The sequence below is a fragment of the Microtus ochrogaster genome, chromosome 16, assembly GCF_000317375.1.
Source record: "Microtus ochrogaster isolate Prairie Vole_2 chromosome 16, MicOch1.0, whole genome shotgun sequence".
Classification (NCBI taxonomy): Eukaryota; Metazoa; Chordata; class Mammalia; order Rodentia; family Cricetidae; genus Microtus; species Microtus ochrogaster.
This window is the reverse complement of record NC_022018.1, coordinates 61824953-61848481: the sequence shown is the minus strand read 5'-3', so window position 1 is coordinate 61848481 and position 23529 is coordinate 61824953. Positions and strand designations below refer to the sequence as shown.

Genomic DNA, 23529 nt, shown 5'->3' with positions numbered 1-23529 from the left:
TGTAGCCATTTTCCTTTCAGACTGCGTGCAAGATTCTATCTGCTTCTCCAAGTTAGATTTCTAGGGATTACCCAGGCTCCCTCCGTTTGGTTTTCCTGCCCTCCCAAACCTCTGAACTCTGTCCCAAAGGCTCCATTGATCCTGTTCTTCCCACTTCTCCACGTGTGATCATTCCCGAGTGGTCACTACTGTGTTTAGGTGTCTTCAAAGCCTGGCTTCGGCTAATTGCCTCTTCGATGCGGCCAGTTCCCAGACCTCATGAGACACCCGCTGCCAAGCTGAATCGACTTCACATTCCATCCCTACCTCAGGCACTGGGATTCCCTGGAGGTCGGATTGCTTTGTGCGGGCAGAGAACAAGAGATAGCCCGTGTGACTCAGTGTCTAGCTCCAGTCTGGCATGCTGTAAGGCTCAGTGACAAACAGCTGGGGGAGGGTTGGAGCAACCGCTGGGGAAATGTCCAACATTGCAGAGAGGCTCGGGGATTTGAACATGAGATGTTACAGGAAAGGGTTTATCCAGCTCTTAAAAGACACTGGCAGCCAATAACACAAACCCGATTCTAGAAGCAGTTACACTGTCTGTCTTTCCCTGATGAAGGTGTACTGGGGCCGTGGACAAGTTGCACTGGGAAAGACAACCAGAAGCTGATTAAATGTTCAGCTGTGTTGACCTTAGTAAGGGGCAGGAACCAGCCAGGAGCCATGCGCTCCTCAGCGATGGGCTCCACAGTGATGCGCTCCACTGCCCTTCTAACACATTGCCGCGTGCCACACAAGTCCTGATCTTTCTGGCAGTCTTGGCCACTTCTCCAGCACTCCCACCCCTGTGCGACAGGCCATCACAGCGACTGCAGTCTCATTTTCCTGCATCCATGGTCATGAATTGTTAAGGGCAAGCAGTCAAGGAGTCCCCTGGATCTGGGGTGGAACAGTCAACACCCCTGTCCACACACACACACACACACACACACACACACACACACACACACACACACACACCTAAAGATGCTAACTGGAGATGGAAAATGAGTTGGTAAACTGGCTCCCCTGAAAAATTTCCCCAATTTGTTGTATTTAAAAAAAAAACTTAGGAGTATAAATGGACTGCCTGCTTGGAGTCACGGATAGACGTTGGAAGACCCCGTTTGGGGAGCTTGAGAGCTGGGGCTGGCCAGCCCAAGTGTGCACTGTTGCTTTGCCTACCACCACCCAGGGCCACTTCTCTCCAGAGTCGTATCAGGGGTGTTGTTGAGAAATCTGTGCACCACCTTTCCATGTATCGCCTCCCACACTGAGTGACAAATGTCTTACAGACCTAAGTGCTAAGGAGCTTGTCCCTTCCCCCGAGGCATTATTTCTGTGCATTACAAGTAAAGAGAAACAAATGAGTATTTTTTGTTTTTCTTTCTTCCTTCGGCTTCCAGGACACTCTCAAACCAAAATCATGATTCTGCTATATCAGTGATGTAGTAAGTTATGATTTAATTATCTGCATTCTATCCCTTCTATACTTTCTATTTTAAATGTTTTCTCTGCCTGAGATTTGCCTGTCTGTCTACTCTTCCATCTTCTGACAGAATATCACAAACAAAAAAGACCATATATCTCACCTTGTCCTTGAGAGTTCATTCAATATATACTTACCTTGTTTGCATTTTGTTTTCTTTTCCCAGGGCAAATATGTTGTCTGTTTTGATCCTCTCGATGGCTCATCCAACATTGACTGCCTCGTGTCCATTGGAACCATTTTTGGCATTTACAGAAAGGTAAAGTATGGTGTACAAAGCCCCTGGTTGTGATCAGAAAATGAACGCGGAGCGTGGAGCTGTGGGGCTTGAATAGATTCAAGCTCTCGTTGCCCTGCCCATTCTGTACACAAGAGCCACAACACTGCTCAGGACAGTCATAACGTGCGGGTGGAAAAAGAGACCATCTTACTCTTTCAGTTGTGTCTCTCTCTTACAAAGAAACTGAGATTTAAAATCGACAAAAGACATGCAATGACGACCTCCCCGGACCAGCCCAACCTTCCTTCATCAGTTTCTTCTTTAAGCTAAAAGTTTTCTAAAATGATATTTTCATAAATTAAGAAAACAAAACTAAAAAAAAATATTTCCCATGAGACAATTCACCTCTCTCTAGTCTTCCTCTAGAAATTGGCAGCATCTTTAAAAAAAATATTTGGTCCCCATAACTAAGAATGGAATTTTAAAAGGAATGGTTATTTGCCCTTGTGAGGGAAAGACCTTGGCAATAATCCCACCCATTCCTGCCTGACTTTCTCCTCCACCACCTCAAGTCTCCCAAATTGACAGTATCTGCTGTGTGCTCCCTATGGTGTGACATGGAATGATACAACCCAATGCCTGTCACATTAGTGGCCTCAGTAGGAGAAGAGAGGCAAGGCTCAGGCAGTGCACTAGGCAGTCCCAGGCAGCTAGACGGCATGCACTGACTTCCAGGGGAAAGGCGTTCATTGCTCTGAGTATTCGGGAGGAAATGTGATCAAGAAGGGTTGTTATTGACCAGGCTAGGAACCTCTGGTCCAGAGATTCTCCCGAGTGTGTGAACATCTCACTGAAGTGGCCAAGCTCCTCATTTTAAGGGTATAGAAGAAGAGAACAAGGGTGTTGGGTGACATAGTTCAGGGAGGGACAGGAAGCTTGGTGCAGGGTACGGCGAATCTATGTGAGAGCCTCCTGGGTGGAGAAGCAGTTTCTGTAAAGCCTTAGGGCAAGGAAGGAGAGGTAGTTAGAGGCCTATGCCCCATCTTTGTGCCTCTGGCTTCTAGGGAAGAAGGTTATTATTTGAAAATAACCCAAACAAGTAATCTATATGACAATGGTCATTCATTTTCTTTTAGTGACACATTGGCCAAATTTGCCATTTAGAGAAACCAACTAGAAAATTCTTTTTTCTTTTTCTCACCAACCACTCAGCCTCTGCTGGCCTCCATTCCCTCTCAAGTTCTCTGAGGCCAGCTTTAAAACGTGCCTCTTACACTGGGCTGTGGGGGAGAAACGTCAGCAGCATCTGGCCTGTCCTCTAATGACCCCAGAGAGATGCCACAAACTCTTATTTCTGAGAATGTCTTTGATGTGGGAGTAACTGACCACACTGCTCAGGGATAGTGTGTTCCAACTGACTGACGGGCGCACAGAGAATCAATTTTCCCCTGAGATGCTCAGCCCTGCAGCCTTGTGCTAATTTGTTTAAATAAAGATGGAAAAAGCAGGTGAAGACACTGGTGCCCGTAATCAGGTTACATTAGCGGAGCTGGCGGGAAGGCGTGCTCTTTTTTGGAAGCGATAATGGAGGCACGAGGGAATATTAAATTAGGAAGATGTGAAGGGGATGTTGATTGGGAAAAAGGATCTTGATGCAGGAAGCCGGGGGTCTTTCAGGAAGGCTGTGGTAGTGATAGGATCAGAACACTACTGTTGTGTGGCGGGAGGCAACCTTTGGGATGCTGCGTCCTGTGGGTCATGACCCTTCCGAGGGGCGCATACTGGATATCCTGCATAGCACATATTTGTGTTAGGATTCCCAACAGTAGAAAAATTACGGTTATGAAGTAACAGTGAAAGTAATTCTACGGTTGGGGGTCCCCACAGCGTGAGGGGCTGTATTAAAGGGTCACGGCATAGGATGGTGGAGGAGCAAGCATTGAGAGATCCTTGCCATACATCCTGTTGATGTTGAACTGGAAAAAAAGAACCACAAACCAAAATGAAAAGATATGTTTTCTCTTTTGCTTTAGAAAACTACTGATGAGCCTTCCGAGAAGGACGCTCTGCAGCCAGGTCGGGAACTGGTGGCCGCTGGCTATGCGCTCTATGGCAGCGCCACCATGTTGGTCCTCGCCATGGACTGTGGTGTCAACTGTTTCATGCTGGACCCGGTGAGACATCTCTTAGGTTGGGTGCTTAGCTGGTAGCTTTGAGCTTGTACGCAGTTTGTGTGTGTGTGTGTGTGTGTGTGTGTGTGTGTGTGTGTCCCAAATGCATGGTGCCTATGGAGGTCAGAAGAGGGTGTTGGATCCCTTGGAGCTGGAGCCACCAGTGGTTGTGAGCCATCCAGCATGGGTGCTGCAAACCCATCACTGCAAGAGCAGCAGTGCCTAACCATCTTTCCAGCCACCTCCCCCCACCTTCTACAGACAACAACAAACCACACACACACACAAGGCATGAAGCACAGCATGGTGCCCTCTGGAAGAGGCAGTTCACTCTCAAGAGGGCTGGGGGAGTGTGTGTGAGGTGTGGCAAACTGCCTTAAATCAGAGCCTGGGCTATCTTTGACCCTTAGCCCGACTGCACTTTCACCTCCCCGGGAGCACGGGCACTTAATAAATAAACTAAGGCCAGAGTGGAGGGTGGCAACAGAAGTCTAAAGTCTCTGCTTGAGGCCCCAGGGAAAATAGGGCAGGCCCAGAGCGGAAGTTTAATCTGAGAGAAGGGTGCAGCTTCTGAGAGCAGTGGTGTTTGCGGAGTCAGCCATCCGGATTTCCCAGTCCACCTGCCCGGCTCCTGGCGCCCTCTCTGCTGCTTTGGAGTTGGCAGACCCAAAGGGAAAAATACTCTGTCTCTTAATCGTGGACAGGCTAGTGGAAGGGTGGGTTTCTGGGTACCGGGGAGCCTGGAGCCCCCCCCCCCCCCCAGATACAGACGTTTGCTGCATCAGCGCTGCTGGAATGTTCCCTTGCCGACTGCCAGGGCTCCTTTTCATTGAACACTTCGGCTTGCTTTCTTTGGCCTGATGGAGGCGAGGTTACTCCAGGGAGATACCAAGTGCCTCCTTCTTCCTTTCATTTCCCTTCTAGGGCACATTGATGGCCGAGGTCATTGCTAGGATAGCTACCCGTGGGTTTCCAGCAGGCTTCAGCTTTCAATGAGCTTTTACAGCTCCTGTCTCAAATGTGGGAGACTCTTCTTTACCCACTAGGGGCTAAGGCTGGGTACAAGATGGTTGCCTGGGGAGCTGGGCCCCCTGAGCTCGGCAGGCAGCTCTGGCTCCTCGCTGTGAGAGTTTCTTTTCTAGACATTTTAGGCGGAGATATTTATTTTGCTTTTCTGGCTCCACAAAAATATTCCTATAAAGTGATTGCCCAAATTTTTTGGAAATAAGAACCGAAAAGCACAAACGTAAAAAAGAAGAGATCCCTTGCAGCGAAGAAGTGTGACTGTGGCTAATCCCTCCCCCTCCCCACTCCATCCTCCCCTCAACATTTCCTCCGTGAGCTCAGGAGTGAGTCTTATTCTCCCGGTTACTGTTTCCTGTCTCACATACTTCCTCCCTCCGTGTCTGAATGGGTTTTCCTTTTTCATTCTTTGACAATTTCATATTTTCTCTCCTCATTCCCTCCCACTGAAACCTTTCTTCCTCTCCGATTTTCTTCCCTCCTCCCCTCCCTGAGAACCACTGAGTTTAAATAGGGTGGCTTGTATGGGCACGGACAAGGGCTATTTATAGGGGCATGAGCAACTTATCAATGACCACAACTGTGGGGGGGAAAGACAGCTTTCTTCCTAGGAACCACCAATGACAACAGTCCTTCAGGGAGGGCGGGGCCTGATAAGCCCCTCCCCTTTCTATGATTTTGGAAGCAGGGTCTCAAAAATATAGCCCAGGTTGACCTTAAACTCCCAATCCCCTTGCCTCAGCCTCTCTAGTATTGGGGTTTGAGCTGTGCCCTCCCAGGTCTGACCTTGTAAATATTCTTTCTTGCTTTGTGGAAATCATTTGCACCCTTAAACCCCGGCACCCTTCTACTCCCTCCGTCCCCTCACCACTGGAGCCTTTGGCTGCAGACACTGCCCCTGGGATGGGGTGTGGTCTCAGGCGAGGCTTTGTTCATGCCCGGGGGAGCTTGCTGTTCATCTGTCTACCTTTCTCCCTTGTTTCAAAGGCCATTGGAGAATTCATTCTGGTGGACAAGAATGTGAAGATCAAGAAGAAAGGTAATATCTACAGCCTTAACGAGGGCTATGCCAAGGACTTTGACCCTGCCATCGCTGAGTACGTCCAAAGGAAAAAGTTCCCTCCAGTGAGTGAGTAGGCACGTGGGATTGCTGTGGCGTTGAGCTGGGGGAGGAGAGCCCTTGAGAGGGAAAGGGACACTTGGCCTTGAGAAGGGCCTGGACTTCGTCTGGGACTCTTGCTTTATGAGTAAATTTACTGATGGAAATTATCCTGGAGATGAAAGGAGAGAGAGGTGGATACCATTGAACCTAGGTGCTGGGGCCGGAGTGTTTGCTCGGAGACACTGAAATCTGAGCATTATATCCTTTTTATCTCCAAGCTTGCTCTGGACGATAAAGTCCACCAGATGAGCTCCTTTACAACAATAAAACATTTGTATTCCGATGCCCTTGGTCCCCAAGCACCTCCCACATGAGGTCTGCGCCTTCAGGCCTATGTCCCTGATGGATCTCGGTCTGTTGTACCAGGAAGGCCAGCATCAGGCAGAGGAGATGATTCAACGGGTAAATTTCTTGCTTCACAAGCATGGGGTCTGGAGATTGGTCTCCCAGGTCCAGCTTACAGGAGCCCTTCCTGTAACACCAGGGTAGTGGGGCAGAGAAGGAAGCTTCTGAGAAAGCAGTAAGCTAGGACGGCCAAATCAGACAGCTCCGGGGTTCATGTGAAAGACGGGACCTTAATCCATAAGGTGGAGAGTGATGGAGGAAGACCCCAGACAGCAGCCTCTAGCTTCCTCATGTATGGTGCCATATGTGCATTCCCACAAACCCGTGCACATGAGAACATGTGCACACCATTCTGCATGCCACTATACACACATACACACACATGGTGGACAGCGACTGCTTTGGTGCCTCACTACAGAGGTTGCTAGTTAGTGAATATGAAGAAGAGAAATGGCTGATTGTTGAGGGGCTCTCTACAGGTGTTGGATTTTGCCTTACTATTGCTGCCCTTTTCTGAGGATGAAGCCCATATGTTAGCATGGCATCTTGGGGCCTCAAAGCTGGCCCCAGGCTTTCTCTCTAGCATGGTTCTCTCTCCCCTCCTCTCCCAGGCACACTCCCTGTTCACATGCATGCCAGCAGGCCCTGTGACAATAGCACTTTTACGTCCATGCTGTTAAACCTTTGCTTGTACCAAGTCCTGTCCCACAAAACATGCCCAGTTCTTTAGCTTGACAAGGTCTTTGTCAACCTTCAAGTTAAATTTTTTGTATTGTCTGGAACCAACCACACTTCCTTGGGGGCTATTCTGGAATGCGAACTGTCAGGAGATATTCAGGAACTAAGTCCCCATGATTCCCTTCTTCTTCTATGGAATGAGATTGTCTTAAGGTTTACCAATACTATAAGGAGATACCATGACCGTGGCAACTCCTATAAAGAAAATATTTAATCGAGGCAGCTTGATTACAGTTCAGAGGTTCAGTCCATCTTGCTGGAGAGTGTGCAGCCAGTGACACACTTCCAACAGAAGGTGTGGCCCATATTAAAGGGGTGCCCTCCAGCCTCAAGATCTGGATTGAAACTGTGTGTCACCCAGCCTCCTCCCAACAAGGCCACACCTCCTAATAGTGCCACTCCCTATGAGTTTATAGGGGCCAAATACATTCAAACAACCACAGGGATTTTCATCTCATGTCCTGATCAGCTCCAAGTGGGTGTTTTGTAAGACACTTAGGAAGTGACTGTGGAATGGGATAAGCATCAGAGACATGAAGAGGGCACCCTCTGTCTTTCACGGCTCTAATTCTTTGCTGCTCTTAACCTTATAGGATAATTCAGCTCCCTACGGTGCCCGGTATGTGGGGTCCATGGTAGCTGATGTTCACCGCACTCTGGTGTATGGAGGGATCTTTTTATACCCTGCCAACAAGAAAAGCCCCAATGGAAAGGTATGTACATCCCCAAGGAAGAGAGCAAGAAGCAGCAGGTTTTGTTTCCAGCCTGAGGGATTTGACTGCATTAGGTAGAAGGTCACAGAGCTGATGAAGTCCCCTGTGGTTGCTGAAATGTCTGTGACAGACTCTGGACTTGAGGCCAGGCCCAGACTGGATCAACGAAATGTGAAAACGTCTCACAAGGGCCTTCCCAAAGCTGTAGCAAAAGAGAATCAATGGAACTCCAGCAGGGGACTAAAAGCGCTCAGAGCTTCCAGGGGGTATGGGCTTGGCTTGCACAGAATGGGTTCCATTCATAGACGGAAATGGAATAGTCCTGTCTCATTACCAAGACAGCAAATCAAATATGCTTTGCAGAGAAGGGTCTGCTTTGATGACTCCCAAGGGGCATAACATAGAAGGCGCTAATGAGCTTGGCATTTGCTACTTGGAAAGTGATGTTGTCTGATGAAGGACAAGGCTGTGGGGGAAACCAGGGCCCCCAGGGGAATTCTTCCCACTGACTCTATTGGCCTTGTTACGGCCAGCTCTCTAGTAAGTCACAGGGCTGGTGTGCCTTCTAATGCTGGCTAGGGGACACCCTTTGCTTCTTCATACAAGGCGACAAAATGCTTCCTTTTCAGATATTCTGTCCTCTCCCCCAGCTCTCGTTTTCTTGTGACAGTCTCACATGCGGGGAGGCTGTGTGAACTCCTGATCCTCCTCTGTCCACCTTCTAAAGACTGGGTGGTGTGAACCACCGTGCAGGGTTTTACACAGTACTAAGGATCAAATCCAGGGCTTTGTGTATGCTACACAAGCGCTCTTAGCAACTGAGCTACATCCCCGGCACCTCTTCATATACGAAAGAAGAAGCAGGAGGAGCAGTGCCCTTAGGATGTCAGGAACGGAGATGGTGGGTCTGGTGGGTCTGCTCCTGGCTCAGGGTGTCTGCTTCACTGAAAGCAGTTTTCTGTGTTCTTAGCACACCTGCTTTGCTCTGACAGCCTGGAAGTATCCAGTCAGCTTGCTTCATCACGCTTTCCTCAAGTGATCTACTTTCTTTATCTTTGCCAGAAATGTGGAGGTGCCTCCCTGTTTTCAAGTCTGGCCCTGATTCCCATATGGAAACAGAGGCAGAAAATACTAGCGCAGTCTGTCTGCTCCACAGGCCAACTGCATGAAAATGTGCCCAATAAAAAATTAATATTCAAAAGCAAATACCAAGATATACGGCAGACAAAGTCCCAACCCTGGAGCATTAGGTGGCTTGAAAGAGCAATGCTCAGGGCTGCAGACAATAGTACACTGTTTGAAGGAGCCAGCCTGCCTTCCAGATGTCTGCAGTCAGACACCACTGTGGATTTAAAAAAAAAAAAAAAGCCTTTAGAACAGACAGCGCTCCATCCAACACACACGGAATCACTCATTAAGTCCAGTCTCTGGCTGTAAAGAGTACTGCCAAAATGTCACTCTGTCCCAGATCCAGGTGGTCTGCCTCATGTTTGCATCAGGTGGTTGACTAGCTCTGGCTCCATGAATGGTTTTATTCAACCAAATAGTTAGTGGTTCTGTCTCAGATGCATTGTGGGGCATGAGAGAACTTTCCTAACTTAGATGGAGAGAGGGAGAGACAGGGGAAGGACCGAGGGAAGAAGGAAGGGAGAGAGAGAGAGAGAGAGAGAGAGAGAGAGAGAGAGAGAGAGACTCCATTAGCATGGAAACTCCCACCAACTCTGCAGAGCTTTACAATAGAACAACCCGCCCCCCCCGCTCCGAGATGGTAACACCTTTTGGCTGAAGACCTTGGTCTCTGGTCCTGTCTTCCAGTTGAGACTGCTGTATGAGTGTAACCCTATGGCTTTCGTAATGGAGAAGGCTGGAGGAATCGCCACCACCGGGAAGGAAGCTATATTAGACATCATTCCCACTGATATCCACCAGAGGGCGCCAGTCATCATGGGGTCCCCTGAAGACGTACAGGAGTTCCTGGAGATCTACAAGAAGCATGCAACCAAATGAAGGCTGACCTCGCCCTTGACCCAAAGCAGAGCCTTTTATCTGGACCTGCGGACCTCAGGCAGCACTACCCCATTCTGTGTGTCGTACCCCATTCTGACCGTGTAACAACAGACCTAGCGGTGTGGGTAGTTTCACAGTTCAGTGCTCTGCAATGCAGCTGCATGCTATAATGCCATTATAGCAGGTGATATGTATTTTGAGCAGGTGAAGGAGAAATAAACACATTCTTCCTTTGTAATTTTTTTTTGTGCTTTGTATCAACAGAATATTAGGCAAATCATTTAATCTCCACCACAGCTGCACGAGTATAATGCTATGCTGGGTTCATTTGATCCATGACAGAATGGAGGACTGAGGGTTAATGAAACCAGCTGAAGATCTCCAGCCTATGATAGATAGATAGATAGATAGATAGATAGATAGATAGATAGATAGATAGATAGATAGATAGATAGATAGGTCTCCAGCCTATGAGTGATAGATAGGGCTGGGGGATGAACGAGGCATCCTGGTCACTAAACTGCGTTAACATCATTTCTTATGTGCGCAGTCCTGTTCCGTTCTGGCTGTTTTTGCCATCCTAGAAATTAGTGAGTGTCTAGCTTCTCCACCTCCTGCAGGTGTCTATAATCACCCAAGACAAAATGACAGTCTATGTTACTATTCAATGGTGCTTTTTATGCAAGAGTGGCTTTTACAACAAGGCCGTCTAATCTCTAGGGAGGGTCTAGTTGTCATAATGGAAATGATTGACCATAAGAACTAAATTTAAGGAAACAGACTGTGTGTCAAGCAGATATTTTTGCATCAGGAGCTTTCCTGAGAGGACCCGTCATAGCTGGTCCTGTGCAGATGGAGTGCAGTGAGAAATGCACCTGCTTGGCACACAGTCTATTCTGTACATGGTTCATCCCTTTCTGGATCAGAAGTTCAAGATTGTGGAAAGTTATAGCAGGTGTTAGGAACATTCTACCCTGTGTGAGCTGTGTGTGTGTGTGTGTGTGTAAAATGTGCTTTTTTCACTTGTGAATGCTACACCAATTCCATATTCTTCCAATAGAACAATTGTTTCAATCGTAAGTCTTGGATTTGCTTTTGTTTGCTGACCTAACTGCCTGGTATCTTTTGATTGAGATGTGGGTTTATTTAATGGAATGCTTTTCAAGAATGCCTATTTGTATCCTGAGTACATCCAAATTTTTCTCTGTTTGTAGCCCTGAGCCAAGAACAGATCCAGAACAACAATAGCACAAACGCCAGTTCTCTTCTGATCATCTTTTGATTGAGCCCCGGAGGTTTTAGAGGCTATCTTTGGATAGACGAGTTGCTGGGACTCACTCACAGTCACATGAAAATGAATGAGATTTAGTTTCTACAGTGTGGTCTTGCCCTGCAGTGAAGGGTCCTGCTACTTTCAAACACACAGCGTCTCCTCTGCAAGAACCCTTGAAACCTCCCCTTGCACAGTAGGCTGCCAGGTCTCTCTGCCTACTTCTTTAGTACTAGCAGAAGCAGGAAGTATCATGAGATGCCATTTCCCATCCACTGGTCTTGGTTTGTTCTTAGAGTTTTCATAGCTATGCCTCTCACCTTCTACACAGAAGACCAGCAGAGGGTGCATTCACCGTGCTTGCGAGAGGGAATCCTTCAGATGTGACTGGAAGCCGTTCCTGCTTTGACTTTGTCAACAAGGGCAGTTTACACACAGGGCACAGGGCATAGCACTGGTCATTGGATGAAACAGGTCAGGCAGGGCAGAGATGGAAGGTCCACTTCAGCACCATTCATTCCCAAAACCCTTGGAGTAAGTGCAGCCCAGTCCTCAGCCTCAGATGTGAGAATCATTTCAAGATGCCTGTAGTTGGTTCAACGGTTCCTTCTCAGAGGACATGCTCACATGCAAATCTTGGTGACCGGTCCATGCGACGTTATGTGAATAAAGGGTCTCTGCAAATGTGATAAAGCTGAAGATTTTGAGATGAGGTCATCTTAGACCCCATGGGTAGGCCCTAAATAGAGCCGATGTCTTTATAAGATCACACAGGAGAAGGCCACTGTGTTAGTCAATTCTCTAAAGGAGCAAACCGAGACTGGATGCATGTGTGGGCATGGTGCACACACACACACACACACACACAGACACATACACACACACACAGACACACACACACAGACACACACACATACACACACATATCCACACACACACAGACACAGACACACATACACAGACACACACACATACACACATACACACACATATACACACATACACACACATGCACACACAGACACAGACACACATACACACATACACACACACACACACACGTGGATTTACAGGAGGGGCTTACAGGCTGTGGTCTGAGTAGCTCACTAATGGCTGCCTCCAACAGAAAGGCTGAAGAATGAGTTGTTCTGTCCATGAGACCGGATGTCTCTGCAGTCCCGAGCTGGTGTTGGAATCCCTGGGAGGTCCTAGAGACCTGCCAGTTTTCAGTTATGTTGGAATCCTTAAGAATTTGTTCTAACTCAAGCAAAGGAATGAATGGCTCAGCAGGATTGATGGACTTGCCAATGAGAACAAGGGCAGCCAAGTGAACAGCAAAAACTTTTCTCCTTACATGTCCTTTTACATGGGCTGCCAGCAGGAGTTACGGACCAGATATTGGGGGGGGGGGTGTCTTCTGCCCTCAAAGGATTCAGATTCAGGGAGGGCCTCCCACCTCAAATGATCTAATGTAAAAACATCTCTCACAGGTGTGCCCAGATGTTTGGAATTAGTTAATTCCCGATGTAGTCGACAACTATCTTAGCACATGATAGTGAAGGCAGAGACCAGAGTGACGTCATAAGCCATGGCAGCCAAGGAATGCATCAGAAGCCAGAGGAGGCAAGAAAAGACCCTTCACATAGGTTTCAGAGAAAACATGGCCTTGTTGCTACCTAACTTCTGGGCTTTTGGCTTCCAACATAGCAGAGAAAAATTTGTGGATTTTTGGATGTGTTATGTGTATCGACACATGTTTATGTGTGTGTGTATGTACATGTGGTATGCACACGTATGGAGGTCAGAAGTTGGTGTTGGGTATCTTCCTCAAATGCTCTCCACCTTATTTTTGAGACGTTTCCCACTGAACCTAGAGCTCACTGAGTGTTAGATTGGCCTTTGTCTCTTAAGTGATGGGACTTGACGAATCTGGCTTTTACATGGGTGCTGTTGTTGGAACTCAGGTTCTCATGCATGCGTGCCAGCCCCTTTACAAACCCATTTCATGAAACATCTCCCCAACTGAACATTTCTGTTTTTTAAGTAATCTGGTTCTGTGGCTTTTTATTGCAGGCCTAGGAAGTGTATTCCCACCATGCAGTATGTAGTCTCTGCAGGACAGCCCAGAGTACTCCTCCCTTGCGTCGCTGTCCTCTTCAAAGGCTGCCTCTTTCTTGGGATGCCTCTTGGTTTCCATGAAGTGCTGAGGTGGAGGAGGTGACCCTGTGCCTCCACAGACTGTGGTGGGGAGGGTGGAGGTGGAATAGAGGTGCGGGGAAAAGGCACACGTTAATAATGTGTTTTGTCACGTGTCACTAATGTATCAGTCGTCCTAAAATATTTGTGAGGGCAGCTGTCCTCTACCTCACCTTCCAAGGTGCCTCCTTTGGTATCTAGGTGAGCACCAGCTAGTTGACAGACCGCTCAGAGACTGAGTGGCTTCCCCAAAGGTGCTAAGTACAGGGTTGCTGGGCTTCTGTGACAAAATCGTGTTGGGATCCCATGATAGGATTAAGTAAAGCAGCTTTGCCAACAGGAAAGGTCCTCAGACAACATTCCAGAATCGTATTCCAGGTCTCTAGATGGACGGCCTTGCCCCACAAGCAAGACTGCCTGTTTCAGGGTTTGTTTGTCCTGATCTCCTTAGACTTGTGTTTTTCAGGGAACACAACCAGGTCACCAACAACTCTGCCACTAATATGTCAGCAGTCCTGAAAACTATGAGGGGCAGCTGTCACCCAGCCTCTGGACTGTCACCACAGTTGCTCTTTAAGCTCTGTCATGTGCCCCAGAAAGCTTTGGCCTTTGCAAAGGTCAGCAGCTGCCGTCACAGGCCACGTAGGCTGCTGGAACTTCTACCATTTAAAGGCAGCGTGTGTATAGGCCAGAAACCGACGTCGAGTGTCTCCCTTTATTTTTTGCCAGGGTTTCTCTCTGAAGCCAGAGCTTCCTGATTTGATTAGACTGGCTGGCCAACAAGGTCCCATTGCTGTTTTCTCCCCAGAGTTGGGATTACAGGTTCAAGTCACTATGTCTGGTTTTTAACATAGGTACTTAGGAATTCAAACTCAGGTCCAACACTGGTGGGGCAAGCACTTCACCAACTTACCCAGTCATCCAGCCCCAAGATGGGGCTTTTAAAGGAACCTTTGTCTACTTTAATGGATGTCACAGCCACAGACTGGCAAACCCATGGTCTTTGAGAAAAGCAAAATTAAAAAGAAATACTTGCGCAAATTACTCTGAATTTTCTATGACTTGTAGCTAAAAACAGTTTAATGAAATAATTATTGAAGGAAGATATAAAATTGTGGCCAATGTATAAGTCCTCAGTGTTGCTGATTTGTGTATTTGACACAGAGTTTTGATAGGTTACCCAGACTTGGAATTCTCCTTCCTCAGCTCTCCGAGTGGGTGGAGAAACTTGACACTATTTATATGCAGGCTTATAGTTCTAGGTGCACTAGAACATTGTAAGGGCACAGGTTTCTAAGACACTGAGTGTGATACCAGGCCTACCGACTGATTTTTAATTCTTACAAGCTGTTATCTCGATTTCTGAGGAAACCGAGGCTTTCAGAGTTTAGCAACATCCCCAAGTTACCCAGATAGATGCAGCCAGCTTGGGGCGCAGAGCCTGGTCTGTCTGCAGTCAGAGAAGACGAGGCTATCATATAAACAGAACACCGTCAGCTCGAAGCACAGTTCTTTCTAGGGCACTTTAAAAAGTGCTTCTTTAACATTTTTATTAGATTATTTTATGCATATGAGTGTTCTGCTTGCATGTATGTGTGCACACCACTGACATGCTTGGTGCCCTTGGAAGTCTGAAAAGGACATTGGACCCCCTGGAACTGGTGCTCTTGGAAGTCTGAAAAGGACATTGGACCCCCCCCCCCAGAACTGGAGTTAGAGATGGTTATGAACCACAAAAGTAGGCCCTAGGTATCAAACCCAGATTCTCCACAAGAGCAGCCTGTGCTGTGAAGCTGAGAAACCTGTGTTTCTTTCAGCCCTGATGCTTCTTTTCAGATAAATACTTTTTAAAATAAAAATTCAGATACACTGATAAATCGACCCTGGGACTAGATATGTTGCTAGGAATGTCATGTTTATCTTCCAGATCTGGGTACCTCCCACGAACATCCCTCTTATTGTCCATGCTTATGCGAAATAAACCGGAAAGAACCCTTGCACAGTCCTCCTGGGGTTGCTGTTAGTTTGTTATGTGACCTATGCCCTAGATAAAGTATTGCCAATCTGCCCTCTGGGAATCCCAATGAGGTTCTGCAGCAGCGATCTTCAGAGCACACTTCTGTGTCCACATAAGAGGATTTTGTCAGTCATTTTTATTAGTTGGCTTCCTCTCCTCTCACCTGTGGCTGAGCGTGGCTTCTTGGGATCTTCAAAGAGAGGCGCTCACATAGAGAATGAGGCAGTCCTTCCCAGCAGGGCTGTTCTATTTACAGCCTGCATACTGCGCTTTGCCAGCTGCCACACATCAAGGAGGCCAGGGAAGTTTCTTTGAGGGCTTGTCCAGCTATGCGAGTCACGTGGGCTGGGCCCTTTTCCCTTGGGCCCTGGCACAGTCAGTACGGGTGTCTCTTCAGCGTGCAGGCTACAAGGCTACTGCCCCAGAAAGCAAAGATTCCTGTAAGGAGGTTTTGAGGTCTCACCTGCCACAATGACGGACAGAAGCCCCTTTGAGACAGACATGCTCACCCTGACCCGCTACGTTATGGAAAAAGGGCGGCAAGCCAAAGGGACTGGGGAGCTCACACAGCTGCTCAACTCCATGCTGACTGCCATCAAAGCCATCTCCTCGGCTGTGCGCAAGGCTGGCCTGGCTAACCTGTGAGTCCCGGAGAGCATGCTCGCGCAGGCACAGCTGCCCAGAGCCCCAGGCCCGGGCCAGGGTGTGGGACCCACAGCTGCTGGCAGTAGAAACCCGGTCCAAAGCTAATTTGCCTTTTGCGCCCCAAGGATGCTGCATTTAAATCCTTTGTGTCTTCTTTGATAAGGCAGCCTTTGGCATATTTTGCCAGAAAGGGGGAAAAATGCTTAGTGGGAAGCTATGGAGAAAAGTGGGCTTTTTCCTAAGGCCACTGATTATAATGATAACATCTGTTGCCCCCAAACCTATGTTGAATTCTCATGACTTATATTCGCACGGACAGATTCTTACTGGGACTTTAAAGTGTGTTTGGTGCCGTTTTCCTGTACAAGTGTTTGGCTCTTGTGACCTCTGCCGGCAGGGTGGGAGGTAGAGGTCACCAGAACAGATTTACAGGGCCCTGGTTGTCATGGAAGGAGTCTGTTCTCCTCATCTTCATGCGGTGTGTGAGAATCTGGACATGCTGGGCTGGGGCAGGCAGAGCAGAATGTATCCAATTGGTTCTCCGTTGCAGAATGAGGTCAAGTTCATGCTGGAGCTGCTGGGGGCCACAGCCAGGGCTCTGGTTTTAAACCACGATGAAGAGAAACCAACTTCTTTTGGGCTTCTGTTTTGATTGCAGTAATTCCAGTGAAGGCTCTCTTGGAAGCTGAAGGGGTGGGGTGGTGTGGGAAAACCCCCAAATGGAGAGCCAACAGATTCCACCCATTTGAATATTTATTCTTAACAGTGCGGCACCTTTAATCCCCAAACCGTGACAGCGTTAATATCATAAATGCCATCATCAAGCCATTAACGAGCTCAGTATATGAGAGTTAAGGACTGGGCGTGGGATCCACGTCAAAGATGCTTGTCTCCTCCTCCTACCCTTAACTGTATCGTTACCTCACTTGGCAGAACGGCCAAACTCTGCCTTTAAGAATACGCTTCCAGAATGTGAGTTGCCTACACGCATGATGCTCGCCCTGAGCGATATTAGATAGCACCTCCGCCTCTCCTGTGTCCCAACTCTGCTATAATTAGGGTGGCTGCCTGTGACCTGTCAGGATTCTCACCCACACTTATACTGATCCTCTGGGCAGGCTTCTCAGTACCACAGCTGCCTTGGCAGGGCTCTTATCTACCGGCTGCAACCACTTCTGTGTGGTTTAGTGTCCGACCAAGGGGTCTTAGGGGCTAGATAGTTAAGCGCTTTATTTAACTTGGCTTCCCTTACCTTGTGGCTGTGGACAATGATTTTTTTCTTGCTGAGACCTCCATGTTTGTGAACTGGGGAGGTACTTACCGCTCTAACTCACAGGGTTGCCACAAGGGTTAGTAACCTATTGTGATGACAATTCTCACAGTGCCAGGCCTGGGGTAAACACTCAAGAAATGCCACCACTTAGCTACCATGGTTCCAAGCCCCGACTGCAAGAAATTTGAAGCCTGGCCTATGTGGTGATTGACCACTAGGTGGCAGGCACCACTCTAGAAATGGTTTTAGTCTGGGCCATAGGCCCCTGGATGCACACCTCACAGAGGATAGTAGCCACAGCTGAGGAGACAGGCACTGCAGGTGTCCTGGCTTTGTCCCGTGTGGGGGTGCCCAGGTGTTTGGCACGGTGACAGCACACTGTGGTCTACAGATGGCTACGTTCATAGCCACCCTTGGATGCACATGGTCTATGGATGGGCTGCAGGCTGGACATATGTCCAGTTCTTCATTCTCCAGCAGCAGCTGCCCCAAGGCTCCTTATTACACACGGGGCTGTGATCCTGATGAAAATAACCTGATTTTATCGTAATGTTGTTACTGGCTTGCATACTTCTGTCTTAAACCAAGGGGTCATGCCTTTGAAATCATGTTACCAGGGTTATTTCCTAGGCTCATCATACCCGACATCAAATTCTGGCTGAGGGTGAAGTGGAATGGGGGCTGTAAGTCAGGAAGGACAGGGAATGTGTTTGCTGTAGATAATTACGGTCCATCAGTGGTTCTCAACCTGAGCACCTGTTTACATCACCTGAGGGTTTCTTCAACAAACAAGTGAAATTCAAATATACAGAAGAGGGTAAGAGGCTTTTTTTTTTTTGCTATGCTTTCTCCATAGTACAGTAAGTGTGTATTGTGCACAGACTATGGGAATGCAGACAGCAGGACATGGCTCTTGTTCTTATCAAGTAGATGGTACAGAAGGGCATCCTCCACCATGAGGGAACCCCAGAGGTGTGCCTGGTGCAGAAATGGGACATGGAGAGTTCTTAAGGTGCTTAGGAAGATTAGAAGCAAAAATCACATTTTGGGGATGGCAGGAGCAGAGGTAAGGAGAGGAACAGCTACCTGGGGTGGAGCGTGGCAGAGGAAACAGGGGTCTATGCTGGTGGAACTGGAGCAGCCCAGGCAGGATTGACAGTCTCGCTGCTGGAGTGGGAGGTGGAGACACCGAGGCTGATCTAACATGCTGACGTCCATGTAAGGACCTGGCTCTGAGTGTGGGCTAGTTAGCTCCCATGTTGTGGTAAAGGCCATGGTCAAAAGCAGCTTGGAGGAGGAAAGAGTTTATGTCACCTTACAGCATGCAGTAAGAGAGACGCCAGAGCAGGAACTCAAAGCAGGAAGTTTACGGCAGGAACAGAAGCAGAGACCATAGAGGAAAGCCGTTTACTGGCTTGCTCTTCGTGGCTTACTCAGCCGCTTTTTTTTTTTAAAAAAAAAAAAAATAGAACCCAGAACCTCCTGTTCAGGGGTAACAGCACAAGACAGTTGGATTGCCCCCTCCCCCATCAGTGAGTAATAAAGAAAATGTCAGGTGGACACTCCCACAGGCCGATCTCATGAACCTCAGTTGAGGTTCCTTCTTCCTAGGTGAATCTGGTTTGTTTCAAATGACAACACAATTAAAGTAGCACAGAGTGAGGTGAGATTGAGGCTATTATTGGGAACACCCTGCACAGGTGAGACATGAGAGGGGATGCTTGTATATTACTGTTCTGAGGCACAACAAGACTCTGGGGAAGTTTAAGGCTGAAGCTTGGTGCTCCAGCGTAGAAAAGCTATGCAATCTTTAGTTATCATGATCGGTGTGTTTTAGGGGCTCTCCCATCCTTCCTAGCTTCAAGCGCCAAGCAGGGGCTTGCATTTTCGTGAGGCTGAATTCTGTCAATCTCCCTAGGAGACCAAGGAAATACGACAATTGCCCCCAAGGTGTAAAGGAAGTCATGTTGAGTGCCAGTTCTTTGAGTCATAGCACACTCCCTATATTTTAATAATTTGGAGATGGCAGAGTCACGGAAGGAGAGTGGGTATGCTGTTGATTTGGACCCTGGGCACTCTTTACTGGAGTTATGACTCCTTCAATGACTTAATGCACACTGTCTTCTCAGGTACGGAATTGCAGGGAGCGTGAACGTGACTGGAGATGAAGTGAAGAAACTGGACGTGTTATCCAATTCCCTGGTCATCAACATGCTCCAGTCCTCCTACAGCACCTGCGTTCTAGTCTCTGAAGAGAATAAAGAGGCAGTCATCACAGCCAAGGAGAAGAGGGTGGGTCCCCGGTGGACTGCAGTACCCTGCGTCGTCAGTAGATGGTGCTACTGGGATGAGAGAGTGGTTATCTTGCTTAGTCTTTTTCCGGAATTTTCTTGCCTTGGCATCTTATTCTTCTTTTGGGGAACAGCTATCTATACATACAGTACACTCTGATTCAGTCCCTCACTATTTCTTAGCTATGGCCTTCACTATACATGTCCTCAAGAAAACTGGGATTCGTCAGAGGAGGTAGACAAATCCAGGAAATAATTCATGATGATCCCATGCTTTTGACAGAGTTATCCGGTGCAGGGAGAAGGTTTACATTCACCAAATTCACAACTATTTGCTAAAGAGTGAAGTTTCTAGTGGCCAAAACTGCAGCCAACATTCAATCACAGTATCGTTCTGGTTAGTTTTTGTCAACCTGACCCCAACTAGCGTCACCTGAGAAGAGGGAGTCACAGTTGAGGAACTACCGCCATCAGATTGGCTCATGGGCAAACTTGTGGACATTTTCTTACTTTAACGTTGATGTGTGAGGGCCAGCCTATGGTGGGCTGTGCCCTCCCTGGGAAGGCGGTCCTGGGTTGGTAAGGAAGCAGGCTGAACCTGCCATGAGGATTGCAAGACAGTAAGCAGCGTTCCTCCATGTTTCTGCTTCAGGTCCTGCCTTGGGCTCCTGCCTGGGCTTCCTTTGATAGTGGACTGTGACCTTGGAAGTGTAAGTTAAACTCTTTTTGCCCAAGAATGGTTTGGGCCAGAGTGTTTTATGACAGCAAAAGAGAAACAAAAAGCTCTGTGTTCTGTGCCGACCTATTATTCCTTGTCACACACACTGGACCCGGGCCAGAGTGGTGATGGTGGTGGTGGTTTCTTTGTGACTGCAAGAACTGTGAAGATGAGTAATGTCAAATTTATTAAGCCCTTTACCCGTTTTACATAACCCACATCACATCTGCTATCTTCAGCTTTAAATTCCAGCTGGTATGGTTCTCAGCCCTCTCCACCAGTATCTATCACTCCTGCATGTTAGGTTTTGATTGTATCCTAACCTACTTTCTATGCCAGGAACAGTCGAAGATCTGCCTGCCTGGCATTCTTCTGCCTAGTTCTTCATGTGCCTGCTATCCCAGCCAGATCTATCCTCAGATGTTAGCTTTGCCGGCCTTCTACCCACACATCTGCTTAAATTATGCACATGGCGCTTGCCACACCTGTGTGCGTGTTTGCCTGTGTATCATGTTTTGGAGCTTGAACGTCAGTTCCCCCACCTGAGCCCCGCAGCATGTAATCCTTAGAGCATTTTCCAGCACATCACAAACACCTGTGGAGCCCATAAACAGTGGCTTTCGGGAAAGAGGAAATGGTGGGTCCATGGTTCTAAATCTCTGATTAGTGTAGATATAGGTCACGAGCCATTGTGGTGATGGGCAGGCATGCTGACTGGGTGCTTTTCTCTGTGATTTAGGGGAAGTATGTGGTCTGCTTTGATCCCCTGGATGGATCTTCGAACATTGACTGCCTGGCCTCCATTGGGACCATATTTGCTATCTACAGAAAGGTAAGTAGATAAGCTGGCATCTTTCCAGATAGTTCTGAGACTGACAGCTGAGCCTGGAGGCCTGTCTTTTCCTCCACTCACTGGACACAACACTACAGGCAGCTCCAGAAACATAGCAAGCCCCTGCCAGAGTTCTCCACTCTCCATTTACCTTCTCCTAGTGTCTCCGGGGAGGGCAAAATGGCAGGACTCCCACGGGACCTTGTTTTGGTTGTCTGGATGGACCAGACATGCCAGGCACCGCACAGACTGGACATCCTTTATCCAAAGTGCAGGGGAATCAGAAGTATTAGGGTTTCAGGTTTTAGAATATTTGTAAATACATAATGAGTTGTTTTAGGGATGAACACAAAATTCATTTTGTTTCTTACACTCCTTTTACCCATCACCTGCACATGACTTTACACTATATGCTTAGTGCACCTGCAATTTGACTCTGCCTACAGCACCAGAACAGGTGTAGAATTTGCCTTGCATGGTCTCTGCTGGCACTTAAAAAGTTCTAGATTTTAGAGGATCTTATTTATTTATCTTTCTCTCTCTTTTTATTTCATATGTATTTGTGTTTTTCCTGAATGTATGTCTGTGTGAGCGTGTCAGGTTCCTTGGAACTGGAGTTGCAGACGGCTGTGAGCTACCATGTGGGTGCTGGGAATTGAACCTGGATTCTCATTTGTAAACATAGTGTCGGTAGGTTGTTCTAGCTGGCTTTGAACTTGCAATATTCCTGCCTCGTGTCCCCAAATGCTGGGATTTAGACATGAGCTACCATGAGCAAGCAAGTAGGGACCCTCAGCTTACATTGGTTTCCTGTTATTGCTGTGGTAGCTTATCACCCTCTCGGAGGCTTTAAAACACCTGCTGATTATCTGTTTCTAAACCAGACAAGGCTTAGCACCCCCTTACCATTGAAACACTCTCCCTGACACTAGCCCTTGGAAGCCAAATAAGCTCAAATTTTCATTTGATGAGACTGGACTAATATTATCAGGACAATCCAGGGTCACCTTCCTATTTTAAATCTATAGCCCTCATGTGGTGGTTTGAAAGAAAATGGCCTCCAAAGCGAGTGGTGCTATTGGGAGGTGTGATTTTGTTGGAGTAAGTATGGCCTTGTTGGAGGAAGTGTGTACTGTGGAGGTGGGCTTGGAGGTCTCATATATGCTCAAGCCACATCCGGTGATTTAGACCTCTGCTTGGTGCCTGCACAAGATATGGAGTTCTCAATTACCTCGCCAGCACCATGTCTGCCTGCACACTGCCATGTCCCACCATGACGATAATGGACTGAATCTCTGAACCGTAAGCCACTGAATTAAATATTTTCTTTATAAGAGTTGCCGTGGTCGTGGCATCTCTTCACAGCAACAGAAACCCTAACTAAGACACCTGAGCATATAGGCAAAATCTGTTTTGGTCTGTAATGCAACAGACAGAGCCTGGGAGTTTACATACGTAGTCTTGGGGCCATTCTGTTTACCTTATGAGCTTAACAACAGAGAGGATCTTAAGGGTTGGCCTATGACCAGCCAGTATGACCATAAATTCCACACCAGGCATCACAATCCAGACACCATTTGTCTGTACTCCTGTAATGGAATTCCCACGTGTGCCTTGCTGGTGTTCCCTCTAGAGGGCAAACTCCTGAAGGAACAGTGGAAGAAGAGGATACTGTTTCAAGGTTAGAGATGAAGAAGTGAAGGGGCTTTGTTTCTAGGAAGAGAGAATGACCTACAGTGTGAAGAGAGATACCCAGGTGTATCTTTAGGTAGCTTTCCATATTGTTTTCTTAGACATCACTCTTCTCCGCACCTCGCTTCTGGTGCTATTGCTGTGATAAAACACTGTCCAAAAGCAACTTGGGAGGAAAGGGTTCATTACATCTTACACTTTACTGTGACTGAGGGAAGTTAAGATAGGAACTCAAGGTAGGAACCTGTGTTATCATTCATGATGCAGGTGATGCATGGGTCCCTTGGTGTGTAGGAGACAGACAGATACACCATGCAAAGAGAGCTTAGGTATAGAGTTTATTTAGTGGGTGTTGGGAATGGCATAAAAGTAAGGGACTATGGGCTGGGGAGAAGGGGAAAGAGAGAAAGAGAAGAAGGGGGGAAGGGGATAAGGGGAAGGAAGAGAGGCAGAAGCTGCCTCTTCAGAAGAAGGGGGAGGATTGAAGTGGGCGGGGCTTGTCTCTTAAAGGGACAGGGTACACAGGTGACAGGCCAGGCCAGCAGGTTACAACAACCTGGAGATAGGAAATGAAGCCCACTCCTCTGGCTTGCCTTACTATAGTCCTTATAAAACCTAGGCTCACCTGCCTGGGAGTGGTGCCACTCACACTGGGGTGGGTCCTCCTCCATCAGTTAGCAGTCAAGAGAACATCCCATAGACATTG

The 23529-nt window shown here is 47.7% G+C and overlaps 2 protein-coding genes across 2 annotated transcripts in view; both read left to right on the top strand.

Annotated features, from left to right (window-relative positions):
- The window catches only part of LOC101997453 (fructose-1,6-bisphosphatase 1), an 18377-nt gene extending 8250 nt beyond the window's left edge, over positions 1 to 10127 (top strand). The window contains exons 4-8 of the mRNA XM_005355322.2: positions 1677 to 1769; positions 3764 to 3904; positions 5912 to 6049; positions 7763 to 7882; positions 9698 to 10127. Of these exons, the coding sequence (XP_005355379.1) occupies positions 1677 to 1769; positions 3764 to 3904; positions 5912 to 6049; positions 7763 to 7882; positions 9698 to 9889 (684 nt within the window). The 3' untranslated portion in view covers positions 9890 to 10127. The remainder of the gene's footprint in view (positions 1 to 1676; positions 1770 to 3763; positions 3905 to 5911; positions 6050 to 7762; positions 7883 to 9697) is intronic.
- A 5625-nt stretch (positions 10128 to 15752) lies between these two features.
- The window catches only part of Fbp2 (fructose-bisphosphatase 2), a 14059-nt gene continuing 6282 nt past the window's right edge, over positions 15753 to 23529 (top strand). Inside the window, exons 1-3 of the mRNA XM_005355321.2 lie at positions 15753 to 16013; positions 19420 to 19582; positions 21039 to 21131. Of these exons, the coding sequence (XP_005355378.1) occupies positions 15844 to 16013; positions 19420 to 19582; positions 21039 to 21131 (426 nt within the window). The 5' untranslated portion in view covers positions 15753 to 15843. The remainder of the gene's footprint in view (positions 16014 to 19419; positions 19583 to 21038; positions 21132 to 23529) is intronic.